Source organism: Melitaea cinxia, chromosome 13, assembly GCF_905220565.1.
Source record: "Melitaea cinxia chromosome 13, ilMelCinx1.1, whole genome shotgun sequence".
NCBI classification, from domain to species: domain Eukaryota; kingdom Metazoa; phylum Arthropoda; class Insecta; order Lepidoptera; family Nymphalidae; genus Melitaea; species Melitaea cinxia.
This window is the reverse complement of record NC_059406.1, coordinates 14,714,476-14,729,311: the sequence shown is the minus strand read 5'-3', so window position 1 is coordinate 14,729,311 and position 14,836 is coordinate 14,714,476. Positions and strand designations below refer to the sequence as shown.

Sequence of the window (14,836 nt, the reverse complement as noted above, 5' to 3'; positions counted from 1 at the left end):
ACACACATGCAAACAAGTGCAAATACGTATATGTAGGCGGTTAATTCCACTGATCTCAAGTATTGTGTTCCTGTGGTTCGGGATAAGGTCGGCAACACAACACATAAACAACACGTCAGAACAAAGTATAGATGATTTAACAATTCATGTACTTTATATATTAAAATAATTTCTGTAGAAAGTTAAATTGAATAAAAAACGAGTGTGCTTTCTATCTAACTTATATTTCCCTCTTAACTTCCGTTCGTCTCCTCCGATTATGCTTTTCGTAACGCTCTCGTCATGAATTCACCAGCTTACTCCCCAAGTCAAGCGGGCGTAAAGAACTTTTATTTCAATAGTATAATTTATTTAAATGTTTGCGTCTAAAGGACTTTCTAAAGCGTTCTCGAACTATATAATTATATTAGGTCCTTTGTTTTTTTTTACTACATTATTAACGTCTCATTCAATTTGAATATGTAAATTGGTAAATCTAGCATATTCTAATACATCTAAAGCATTTTCAAGCGATAAAATTCTCCTCATTTCAATTTTATAAGTATTTTTCACTGACTTTATTTTTTTATTAACTGCCCTTTATTAAAATGTTGTTAAAGTTAAAATTACAATATTTATTTACATATGTTATAGAAGACCAAGACAATGTAGATTATCAGATTAATACGGTAATCGAAATTGTTCAATATTGTAAAGCACTAATGCATAAGTTATACAATAAATTAAAGACAAAAATAATTGTAAAACTGATTTCAATTACACCGACAAGTAATACAACGTAGGTAGACGAAAAAAATAGTCAAATAAATAGTCAGATCTCAATTAAATTTAAATGGGACCACATGACACGTAACACGCTTTAATTAAGAAAAAAAAAAATCATCGAAATTCGTCCACCCAGTTAAAAGTTCTGAAGTAACATTCATAAAAAAATAGAATCGAATTGAGAACTACCTTCTCTTTTTGGGAGTCGGTTAAAAGTAGTTCGATTTGAGAAAAAAAATATTTTACTTTTTTTTATTTTTACTAGCTCTGCACACATTGCTTTGGCCGTATGGATTCAATGTTTTTGTCTAATACGTTTTATGATAACGTAGCATTCTTTTAGTGAAAGAATTTTCATAATGGGTCACGTGATTAGTCAACCATACTCAAACAAAATTAAATTTGCTATAAAAATACCTATATTATCACAATAAATACTTTAACCATCGTCAATATTTCTCTAACATAAATAAAAATAATTTAAATTAATAATCGCTCGACAATGTTTATATGAAGAAATAATTGTATCTGACAGGATAAACGAAAAATAACCACAAAAGAAAAAAATAAATAGAAAATGATAGATCTCTCGATAAAAGGGCGTTTTATAAAAGGTTCAATAAAGTACATTAATAAGTACAATGTTCTCACAAATAAATGTCTGTAAATAATTTTATCGGAGAACAAATAAGTATAGGTTTCCTTAACAAATATAACATCGAGGCTGATTGAGGTCGGTTCTGTGTTTGACATCTGAAATGGTCGATACTAACCTTTTTAAATCGTATTTTCGCTTACGAAAACGGTCTATTTTGAAATTAAATTGCATTTTATACACATTATTTGTTTTGGAGATATTTTTATCGTTTCAATTTATAGTAGGCTATTTCTTAAAAAAGAGTATCATAATGTTATGTTAGATTAATTTCAAATGGTTCATAGTTCCCTTGTAGAAATTATCCTAAAAGTTTAAATTTGGAGATGAACATTTATAATATACACGCCTATATACGTTCTTCTATTCCTAAGATATTTAAACCAATGCTTTTATTTTAAAAGTAGAACAGCCAACTGATGTACATATCCGTATTATTTTGCTACAAATATATATGATACATATTACATACAACTTAGGCTAGAATCGTACTCACACGTCAGGAGTAGAAACTAGAATTACTGTCGACTACGCTTACGTTGCAGTCAAGTATGTTGGTATTGTTTATTACTTCTCTGGGACAGGATACAAATGAACCAATACTTGGCAAAAGTTTTTTAATTTCTTAAATTGATCAATTTGCTTTTATACAATTAATTATTTATGATTTTCGCTATTGTTGTATTCTGTTAAGATATTACTTCGATTTGGATGATATCGAGAAGTTTTATTGCAGTTAGAAAACATGATGTTCCGAGCCAAATTTTTATTTCTTTATCAGCCAAATACTTTTCTGGAAAGTTATTGGGCGTTGTAGATACTAATTTCTACATTAAATATAACAATGATTTTCATTTTAGTAACCGTTTATTAAAATTAATAAAGATTAATTTTAGTTTGTTTTTAATAATATATCAATCTCTAATTTTGGTTTTCATATCACTCTTTTGGCAAGCAAGCGTGTCGGAGTTTTATATGTAGTACTGTTGGTTTATAAATCTGACGCTGTTGCGTTAGCACTGCTGTTTCCTACACCTTCATTACTTTAAAGTTTCTCACCCCAGCCTCAGTCAAAAATTTAATTATTTCGCAGTAACTAAATCAAATTAACAATCAATTATAAAAAAATATTTTTTTAAAACGATAATAAAGGACCGCGATCTGACAGTACGGTGCATCAGATAGTAGGCGGATACCGTAGCTTATTGAGGCCTGAAACATCAGAACAATCTTTCTTTTACACATCTTTATCACTTTTGGAGAATCCCACGCTCGAGTCTCGAGAGATAATCTTTAAAGGGAGTTTATTAACCGACAGAACGGACTAGGGCATACCGAAAAGGAGGAGGTTACTCAATTCGATCGTGTATATATGATCGGGGATAACTTCGTCGTTTATGAACTGATTTTGATAAACTTTAGTACCATAATAAGGAAACCAGAATCTGATGATGGAATTCCAGAGAAATCGAGGGAAACCCTCGAAAATCGTAGTGACGACTAGTGCGTTTGTTAATTTTTTTCGTCTAGTTACGTTGTATTACTTGTTAATGTAATTGAAGTCGGTTTCTTTCATTTGCGAGCAAACAGAATTATTCCATAATCTGCTTTATTGATACAATTTAAAATACGTTTCATTTGAAGGTATATGTCGAAATGTCAATGTCAGCCTTCTAGCTGTAATAGGCAAAATCCGACATAGAATACTGAAATCGGCTAATAATCTTATATTAAATGTTTTCAGCTTGTTGTACTAATTTTGGACACTAAATCCTTCACATCATTTCGGCTCATATCCAATTACCAAATTTTTAGTGTGAGTAAATATGTCCAATTAGTAAGAAAACGTTTATTTTGTGTAAGCGAATAAATTTTCTGTTGAGGATATAGTTTTCAAAGATGATTTCATTACAAAAGGAAAATTAACATGTAGTATATAACTTTCTATGGACAGGGAAGTTCCATGAGAATTTTTTTACATGCGTATCGCTAATCGGCCCTCGGTAGATTAAATCTGTGTTGAGAGAGTTTGATCAAGACTGCACTTACTGCGAAGTATATAGCAACTTGTACCTCTTGTATTAATCTTTTTTTTACCGTTGAAGTATTTTATGTATAAAAAAAAAAACATGCTAAAGTTTTAAATATAAAACGCTCATATACACATAGACACACAAACAAATACACACAATTACAAAATGACCAATATATATTAATCTACCGAATTTAATAGCTTGAAACATCTATTTTTTCAATAATTTTGTTTCTGTTTTGTTTGTGTGTAAATCAAATTAATTTGTGAGTAGTTTTTTTTTAAATTACGAACATTAAAAATACTGCATATTTCATCTATTATTCCCCATATATCATATATCATATCCCAATGAGTAGGATAAAATTACATTTTAAATATCATTTCGTTATATAATTACAGGTGTACAAGAAAAACGCGGCGATTTCATAGACATGATGATGGCTCTAAGGTCAGAAGACAAGCCTGAACTTGAAGACAAGGAGAACGATGTTAAGATAAGTAAGTACTAGATCTAGGATCGTAGTAAACCTAAAATCTATACTAATATTATAAAGCTGAAAACTTCTTTGCTTGAAATATACTTATCTCTGGTACTACTGGTCCGAATTGAAGAATTAATTTTTTGTTGGATTGTCTATTTACCGAGGGAGACTGTGAGATAAAATATACTAAAAGCCTATATTAATATAATATAGCCTATATTATATGTTTCGCATACCCGCAGTGGGGCAGCGTGGTGGATTAAGCTCCGATCCGATAAGATTTTTTAACACAGAGAAAGAGGCCTATGCCCAGCTGTGGGATGTTACAAGCTGAATTAGTCAGTCAGTAATATTTTAGTAAATTTTTCCCTCAAATTAACGCGGATAAAACCGCGCGCCGTGGGAGTCTAAAATAGATAATATAAAGTACTTAATACTGAATAATTAAGATTGATATCAATTTCAAAGATAAGTTTGACAGTTAGAGTTAGACAGTGAAGAGGTCGTTGAAATGGAGTTTATTGCCCTTAAGCAATTTGTAAATAGAAGGGTGATCTTGAAAAACTGCCACGACAAAAGTTTTAAGAAGTAATAATTTTCAGATAAATGTGAAATTTTGCACGTAAGAATTTTTATGATTGCCATTATTTTGAAAAAGTATTTTTCTTAAACAGTATTATTCCCAAATGAAGCTATTTTGATAAAGTATTTTTCTTAAATAGTATTCCCAAATGTAGCAGTAATATTTGCAAATGATTTTATTTAAAATTCACATCAGAATAATTATGATGTGTTGGATGTATTATAGTAAGAACAGTCAGTATCAAAATTTTCAGAAAGTGCCCCAATACAGCGGGAAATATCTCTTGGTTGGGAGTAGGCTTTAATTGATATTAAAATTATGAATTACTTAAAGCTAAAATGCTAAATAAATTGCAATTATTTTAATCAATCAATACGTATAATAATAATGTAGCGGATCGCTGTTTGTACATGGAAGATATATGAGAAAAAATATTATGGGAACATTTAACAACTCAAACAGCACCCAAAACAATTATTGTTAGAATTTTTGTCTGTAATTATTTGATGTAATTTATTGTATCTGATTAAGATGTATTTTTTATTATTATATTGTGGTAATTTTCACTTAATTTAACTGACTTAATTTAGTGTTAGTTTCATGTCAATCGGTTCATAAATAAAAAAGTTATGTCAATTTAAAGAATTACGTTGAAAATCCAAATCCAAAATAAACCATAAGATATATCCAAAAAATGTTGTCCAAAGTCACTATTCCACGTGGACGAAGTCGCGGGCACAGCAATACTTAATAATATCATAAATGAAATGACTCAAATATGAACAGTGCACGAGCTTTTATAATCAAATAAAGCTCGTGCGAAATCCGCACTAATCGTATCCTTGTTCGATGTAAGCTCGTACGTGACGTATTACTTGTTATACGAGCTTTGGTAATGCAATGGTAAATATTTTTGAATCTCGTTTTTAAATTACGACGTATTTTTAAGATTTGATTATTATTTAATGTAAGTAAATATGTTATCTTTTGTAAAAACAGAAATTGAAAACAATATTTGGAATATTCAAAACTGCACGCCTTCACGCTCTTCTTTATAACTATTATTTAGCGCCCTCTAGTAGCTTTTTTAGGAACTAATGACCGACAATACACGATTTTAAGATCGACTACTTGGTTTGGATCTTGCAGGTAATCACAGATGGCTCTGATTCACATCGATATTTTACTATGGTAGATACCTACTTATTGTACGAAATTGAAGATTTTTTTCAGCCCTTATATTCAATAGGGTTCTTAGTTTTCTGACAAAACAAAAATAAAAACAGCTTATGTCGTCAAGGGTTCCCCGTACATCTATAATGTTGACGTCCAACTCAACTAATATCATTCATAAAACTTCAAATGATATTTAACTTATAGTTTGATGTGTATTCTGGACAAAAGTCTGTATTTTATAGTATTTTAATGCATTATTATAAAAATATAGAGGTTTAAGAGTAAGCGTTTTCCAAATTTTTCGTGCGTGCAACAATTCGTCAACATATTCGTACTCTGAAACGTAAGATAATAGAAGTGTAGGTTAAAGTTTTTTTACACTGACTTTTAAAAAAGGGGCCTCCCCCTTTCTCAATTCGACTCTATTTTATAACTTTTTACTAAGTGTATTAATTTTAACAATTATATTATTAATCGAAATCTGGTGCTTGGTAATCTTTAATAATTCGATTTTAATTAATATATTTTACGATTACCTTTCACAATTTTCGACAGTTACATCGACAAGTATTTACACAATTTGAAGGTTTCTTTCGTTTGCGTGCAAACAAAAATATGCTTACGAACTATTCAATTTTAAACAAGGTGTATTCAAAATATAGTCTAGGAGCCGGGCATTCATAATAAGATTGTCTAAAAAGATACTTCGAAGTATCAGTTACCGTAGTATGTGGCTACGGTACTAAAAAATATAGCCACCCCCTCTCTTCCCGTGGGTATCGTAAGAGGCGACTAAGGGATAACATAGTTCCGCTACCACCTTGGAACTTAAAAAGCCGACTGGTGGCAGGATAACCATCCAACTGCTGGCTTTGAAATACACAGGCCGAAGACGGGCAGCAGCGTCTTCGGTGCGACAAAACCAACCCTGCGGTCACCAACCCGCCTGCCCAGCGTGGTGACTATGGGAAAAACACACGAGTTCACGTTATTTTTGGCGTAAACTTGTGGAGGCCTATGTCCAGCAAAGGACTGTATAGGCTGTAATGATGATGATGATAAATTTCGATATTTAGGTAAACGTTAGACATAGCAGTTCGTGGTTGATAGTACTCTGTTTCTAATAATTTGATTTTAAGTACTTTAACAATCATAAACCTTAAAACTAAAAAAAACAATAAAATAACTGTTTTAGCGGATATGATAATAGCAGCAAATGCTTTTATAATATTCCTCGGAGGTTACGAAACTACATCCTCCACATTAGCATTTCTTTTCCTGGAACTGGCCTCTCATCAAGACGTCCAAGATAAGATGAGGATGGAGATCAAGGAAGTATACCAGAAGTATGGTAAGATGAGCTATGAAATGTTGCAGGATTTGACGTATATGGATATGGTTATACAAGGTGAGTGATGGTGGTAGATTATTATTTAAAAGTATATATTATGGTAAAGGGTGTTTGGTTCTAATTCTAGTGTTCTTTTAAACCAGATAGAATTTTGGCTTGAAAAAATAATACGAAAAGCTTAATTTCCATCAAACATTTTTTTATTCGAAAGATCAAGGCATATTCATTGAAAAAAGTTTTTGGGCATATAGTCGCCGTAGCTGTTAATGTAAAGGTATCACTGATTCAGAATGTAGCTTCTAGAGAAGAAGCGCTAAGAAATCTCGATCAATTAATATCAACTGGACTAGCTCTACTTACTTATAAAATCAAAATCTAAATTAAATTATAACCAAAATAGCTGTATTTAAATAGGCTTCAGATTCAAATAGGCTACAAAAGAATTATCAAATCGTCATTTTTTACTTGAAATTTTAAAAGTGATTATTATTTTTAATAAGCTACCACCGATTCTGAATTTAGATTCTGCAGGGAAGGACCGGCAACAAACTCCACAGTATTCTTAAATTAATATATAAACTGTGTTTTAGTGCAAAATTAGAGTAATATCTTGCATGAAATACAGCGTCACTAAGTCACAGTGAACTCGGGAACCGCCGAGTGTACCCGAGCGAGAAAGATACAGACAGCTGCTCTTTGCTGTTCACACAATGAAGTTTTTTTAATTATTTTAGAATACCTAATGAATCAACCTGCGATAATGAAAAATATACATTACATTGTTCTATTATGTATATTGAACGCTAATTACAGAAATACTGCGCCTCTATCCTCCCTTCCCCACCATACAACGGCTATGTACTAAGGATTACGAAATCCCTGGAACTGATGTGGTGCTTCAAAAGGATACTATCGTAGTGTTCCCTACGCTTGGTTTACATAGAGATGAAAAGGTACTGAGAAATATAATAAAATAAATAAAAAAATACAATTAAATAAGTATCTATATCATTTGCATGTAAGATATCGATTAAGTTAGCATAATTTTGTTCGGTGGACGCACGTCTGCATTAGGGATACTAAGTTAGAACAATTGGTTTCCTTAATGTAAGCTGCAGTAGTGTAGGTACCAAGTAACGATTATTAGCAAAAATAAAAATTGGAATAACATAAGCAAGGACATTATAAGCCTGTGGATATATCTTATATATATATATATATATATATATCACCCACATTGGAGTGATGCGTATCCGCATAATGGATTAAGCTCTAATTCTTCTCGTACACGGGAAAAGAGGCCTATGCCCGTGGGATATTACAGGCTGAAGCGTATATATTAAAATATTCTTGTATTGATATAGTAAATTTTGTTGTTCCCCAGTACTTTCCTGACGCGGATTCATTCCGTCCGTCCCGCTGGTCTGGTGGGGCTGAAGGTCGGCTCGCGGCTGGCGTGTATTCACCTTTTGGGGACGGACCACGGTATTGCGTTGGTAAGTTACGTATTATTTTAGACCTTCTTTCAGATGGAGCGCAATAAGGAGGACCTTTAGGTCAATGCTCTTAAAGAGCTTGAAATTAAAAGAAAACACTGAGTGACAACCATTCGACGGCTTTTTTGAGGTAGGGTACAGCAGGAAATGGCTTTCTCAAAATCTTGAGCAGTCCGACTGGGAAGTACCTCGACTTTACAGAAGATCACAGCAAAATAATACTACTTTTAAGCAGTGTTGTGTTCCTGTGGTGAGCTCCTGGGGGGGATTGGGGGTAAGGTCGGCAACGCGCGTGCGATGCTTTTGGTGTTGCAGGTGTCTATAAGCTACGGCAATCGCGAACCATCAGGTGAGCCGTGCGTTTGTTTGACGACCTAGTCGTGTATAAAATAAAGAATGAAATTCATTAAGACGACCGTTCTAGTGTAGTGGTGCGCGTGCAGCGTAGGAGACTAAACATCGGCGGTTGCAGGTTCAATTCCCGCCCTCAGGGTGGATATTTGTATTTGTACAAATATGTCTTCCAGTTTGGATGTCTGTCATTGCGGACCACAGCGTGTTGCGTGCCTAGGAGAGCACGTTATCTTGCCAGTACAGGTTGTTATCATAGATACCTTATAACGATCTTTACTTATAGTAGGGAACATATCCGCCAACCCGTAGTGGAACAGCGTGGTGCATTAAGATCCAACCATTCTTCTACATGGAGAGTTCTTTCTTCTATGTCTAGCAGTGGAATGTTATAGGTTGAATAAAAAAAAAGTTTATCAGGGAACTCCACATTAAAATAGAAACATTCTTTATCTAAGAGAAAAGGAAGGAAAAAAAAACTATTACTAGTAATCACTATTATTTAAAAAAAATCTTTAAAACCTAAGCTTCCCTTGCCCAGTAGTGTTATATTTACAATTAATTCTACTACAGTAGTAACTCGACACAATACAGTGTCATCTGCAACACAAATGGCCAAACTGCATTAATTTCATTCAAATTGTCAAAGTTTGTACATAACTAAATAAGGTTACGGTTGGATCTTAACTTGGGTGTGTAACTTCGTTATTAACCACGGACGTTTTATTTGAGATTAAATTTGAATTAATTAATGAAATATGATTTATCGTACATCAAGAATTACAAGTAACTAAGGTTATGCGGACAGTAAAACGCTTAGTATACAAACGGGACCTCGTCGCTAACAGAGTGTACACCCACACACACACACACACACACACACAAACAAATATAAAAGGTAATATCATCTCTATTATTATCGTTCATATGCAGAATTGACGAGACGTAAGAAAAATAATTATATTGATTTTCAAACAATTCGTATTTCAAATTTTATAATAACAAGAAATGTATCAGGAATTAATCGTTCTCAGAAATAATTATTACTGTAATACTATAAGAATATTCATATATTAAGTATGTATGTCAAAGTAGGATTATCGTCAAAATTACGTAGAATTTTTCGAAAATATTTGTTTTGTCAGTCTATGCTTAGCATATAATTTTTAATTCAACTTTATTTTTTATATTGAGTAATTTGAATATAATTTAAAAGGACAACATTTGAAGTGTGAACCTGTAATTTAGTATAGTTAGTATATGATATATGAAATATCTATTCAAAATAATGTTAGAGTTAAACGGCTTTAGTATAGTTTCGACATTTTGACTGTTATATAGGTCTGAGTGTTGATGGGAACTGTCTATCAGCGACAAATTTAAAATAAAACTGAGGGAAACTTGAACAAATGATTTATTTGACCAAAACTAACTATGATTAGTGAAACCTCTGCTCTATGGCTGATCAATGCACCCAAAAAAAGACATTAATATCCAAATACTAAACAATCAAGGGTACAACCGTTCTGGCGTGCGTGCGTGGTTTGCGTGTTCAATTCCCGCTCGGGATGGATGGAGGTTACAAATATTTCTTTCCGGTTTGGATGCCTGTCCTTGTGGGTCTCCCCACCGTGCCTTAATTTAATTTATTTATTTAATAGACACACCATCGACACATCATAAAAAAATTGCAAATAGAAATACAAAGCTAGACATAGGTACAATACAGTATGATTTGTCTTTTAAGGTGTATACAGCAATTATTATACAATAGTTAGTGCGCCTTGGAGAGCACGTTAAAACGTCGTTCCCGTTTATTAATATAGACACCTTATAACGATCGTTAAAAATAGTAGGGAATATATCCACCAATTCGCAGTGGAGTTGTGTGGTGTATTAAGTTCCAAGTAGTGTATTCAGCTCCAATCCTTCCCTTACATGGAGAAAGAGCCCAGCTGTGGGATGTTGCAGATTGAATCGTATATCTTAATAAGTTGTACATTATTCTATTTGCAATTTAATATGCAACGTTTATTGAATTTTTATTATAACTATTAGTGACTAAGTTAAGTTATCGTTGCTAGGAATTCTTTGTAAGCGCTATTGATATGGTCTCTGGCGTCGTGTTACAAAAATAGGAATTTGTTTTGTATTGGAGTAAATTCTTTATTGTTTCGACGTAAGGACGATTTTCGCTTGTATTTTAAAACAAATTGAAATATCGCGAGCAATACTTGGAAGGAAACGTTAAACTGCTTATTCAGAATATTTGAATATTTTAATATTAGAACCGACTTTAAAGAAGTCAGTTCCTAGTTTCTTTTATTTGTTAAAATGTTTGTCTTGTAAATTAATTTTATTTCTAAATTCGATGAAACTCATATATCATTAAGTTAATAAGAATCGCAGTCTGTTAATATAATTTATTTTTGTTGTTAATTGACTTTGTTTTGGAGAGCACGTAAAACCGTTGATACCATTTGTTTTCATAGATCTTTACTCATGTTAGGTATACTACCCGCTAACATGCAGTGCAACAGCGTAGTGGATAAAATCCCAGAGAATTCCTTTCCAGCAGTGGGACGATTACATGTTGATTCAGTTTTGCTTATAAACATTCATCTGCACATGCTCAATATATTTATGATCTTATATTGAAATAACGCCATCTGTATCTGATTATTGAAATATATGACAAGAAAGCGGATTTTATTCAAATTTTAAACTAGAACTGTTCATTAATAGCCTGTATATATCTAATCCACCAATATTTTTAATTATTGAAATGATAAAGGTAAAACGCAATTTTCACTAAAGAAAAATCGTGCTCCATAACTTAATTAACTACCAAATACCCGCTAATTAAAAATAAACAAACGCCGCAGAGGTCTTAAGGACAATTTGTTAGGACTTTCGGAAGAAACAAACACAAACATACTAAGAACTACAAACAGCCGTGATTCCTTTACAAATAAACATAGCAAACACGTACTGCTTGTAAAAGTCTCAGAGGAAAGATTACTTGGTCTGTGAATATAAGTTGAAATGAACTTAACCGAAATAATAAGTATAAAATCAAAATCGAAAATCATTTTTGAATCTTTATTTTACAAATTAAAAGCAATTAGTTTTAACCAATTAATTTTATTTAAAAGTGGAGTTACCAACGATTCTGAATGTAGATTTCGTCAAAAATTAGCAAAAAATTCCAAAGTTTTCAAAAAAAACCTGTTATAGTTTTACTATCATTTCACTTCTAGTTTGAGGCATTTTTGTCTAAGCGGTGCCAGCCAGTGGTACAACCACTGCGTTAGTGGATACCTACCAAAAGTAACGATCAAAGTACAACCATGCTTTAGTGGGTAATTTACCTACCAAAAGTAACGATCCCTATTAGGAGTCTATGAAATCAACCGTGTCCGATTATTTTACGTGATCCCTGAGACATAGTATAGAGACTCAGTTGAGAAACAAATATTTGTCCAAATGGATACGTATGAGGTGAGGAAAAGCAGAAAATGATGTGTATCTGTTGTAGAGTTACTCGAATTTCTCAAAATGGTGAGTGTTAGTACCAAAAGTAGAGTGGATAACGGGCTTGTGATCATCCCGGTGTTGCTACGCATATAGGTTAGAGTAACCCATTAGGCTCAATGTATTGTTACTCATCACTCTAGTGTTTAAACAAACTTTCATTACAATCTTGTAATAATTGTAGCAAATTCAGAAACTTCTTATATTATTAAAAATTTAACTTATATATATTTGATTGCGTTTTCAACCCCACTCCTCATCCTCCCCAGGAGCTCTGACAACCTTTTAAACCGCAGAAACACAACACTGCTTGACAACAGTTATACTTAGCTGTAGGTTTCTATAAGTTTGTGGTACTTCCACAGTTCTTTTGCTCCAAATTTGAAGCAAGATACCTCAATAAATATTAATATAATAAGAGTATTATCTCTTATTTATTATAACATTGTTTCAGGTAAAAGATTCGCATTAAATCAGATGAAGTGTTGTCTAGTTGAGCTGCTCTCACACCTGCGAGTTACACCAAACAAAGAGAGCGGAACATTCGCCGAGCGAACCAAGCCCTTTGAAGTGAACAACCGAGCACCAATGACCTTACACCCCGCTGATTCTAAAATAGCCATCAGTTTATTATGATATGTGATAATTGTGTTTACTCGCAAAAGAAAAAAAAAAACCGACTTTGATTTACAAGTAATATAACGTGGGTAGTTCGAAAAAATATTATATACTCAAAAAGATAACTCAAAGATTACTCGTAGTTGATAAAATTTAAATGGAACCACGTGACAGGCACCAGCTTTCGATTAAAAATAGAATCATCAAAATCAGTACTCAAGTAAAAAGTCAAATTGAGAACATACTTCTTGTTGAAGTCGGTTAAAATAAATAAAAGACCAAAATGAGAGTTTTGCTATTCTCCTAAGATACGTTTAAATATCACTGTACCTAGAGATGTTTTGTACGCTTAACTTGTGTTAATTGTATAAATAAATAAAATTACCCGTAATAAATGATATTGTCGTTTTATTTTATTTCTATAAAAATACTTATAATGGATGATAACTACTTCTCTTCTTTTTTGACTTAACATAGCAAAAGAGTCAAATTATTTTTTGACTGTATTATATATGTTATTTTTTGAATGTCAAATTATTATTAAAAATTGTCTTCCTTTTTCCTACCGAGCATTTTCAATAATTATATATTGTCAGGGAGTAAGAAAAACCACAAGTTTTAATTACTTGAATATTTGTTTTAATATTAATTACATACAATCTTATAGCGGCTAGTGACTCAGATGACATTTCTAAGACTACTCAAAACATAGACATTAGCATATCAATAAATATTAAATGCTTACATGCAGAAAAAAACCGATCAAGTGCGAGTCGGACTCGCGCACGAAGGTTTCCATACTATTATTATCTATAAAAACGGCAAAATAATTATGTCTGTTGTATGGGAACCACTTTTGAATGTTGATTTTATTCTGTTTTTTAGTACTTTTAGTGATAGCGGCAATAGAACTATCAAGGTTCATGAGATACAGCCTGGTGACAGACGGACGGACGGACGGACAGCGGAGACATAGTAATAGGGTCGCGTTTTACCCTTTGGATACGGAACACTAACTCACGGAACCTCGTTCATTTAAACACTTGTTGATATAAATTTACATTCGATTAATGTCTTAACAGGTATAACATCTAGAATATTTACTGTAAATGAAATTGAGTAAATTGGTAAAAATTAAAAAGGATACTACAATTATGGTGATCCAAATGCCTCCTTGGTACATATAAGCCATATATTGTTAGTTATCTTTACTTGAGAGACCGCTTCAATTCGCTACTGCTGTTAAAATCATGTGTGGCTTCAGCACAACGTCAAAGAAGATTACATATAGAGCCGAAATGACAATTGAGGTTAATGTGTTTGCGTAATAAAGAATTTAATTTTTTATTTAACACCTTATTGCACATTTGAAACTATGTACATAAGGAAAATAAAAATATTATTATTAAAAAAATGCAAAGGCGGCCTTATGATTAATAGTGATAAGGCCGCCTTATAATTTATTTTAATGTACATTAGAAAAGGGAAGAAAAGAAGGAAAATAATTTTTATTTGATGACAACTAATAACAATAATACTTAAAAATAACAATGTATTGTTAAACCAGACAAAAAAAATGTGGATAGCCTCACACTCAACAGTCCATAGGATATGAAACCTTTTTTGGTTACACATACAGCACAATCGCACAGAAGATCACAGCTAAATAATACTGTTTTCAAGCAGTATTGTGTTCCTGTTGGTGAGTAAGGTGACCAGAGCTCCTGGGGGGGATTGGGGATTGAGTCGGCAACGCGCTTGCGATGCTTCTGGTGTTGCAGTTGTCTATA

The 14,836-nt window shown here is 32.5% G+C and overlaps 1 protein-coding gene across 1 annotated transcript in view; it reads left to right on the top strand.

Annotated features, from left to right (window-relative positions):
• LOC123659069 (cytochrome P450 6j1-like) overlaps positions 1-13,444 on the top strand; it is a 33,641-nt gene extending 20,197 nt beyond the window's left edge. Inside the window, exons 5-9 of the mRNA XM_045594338.1 lie at positions 3,855-3,953; positions 6,892-7,104; positions 7,861-8,000; positions 8,432-8,543; positions 12,883-13,444. Coding sequence (XP_045450294.1) covers positions 3,855-3,953; positions 6,892-7,104; positions 7,861-8,000; positions 8,432-8,543; positions 12,883-13,064 — 746 coding nt within the window. The 3' untranslated portion in view covers positions 13,065-13,444. The remainder of the gene's footprint in view (positions 1-3,854; positions 3,954-6,891; positions 7,105-7,860; positions 8,001-8,431; positions 8,544-12,882) is intronic.
• Positions 13,445-14,836: the final 1,392 nt, after the last annotated feature.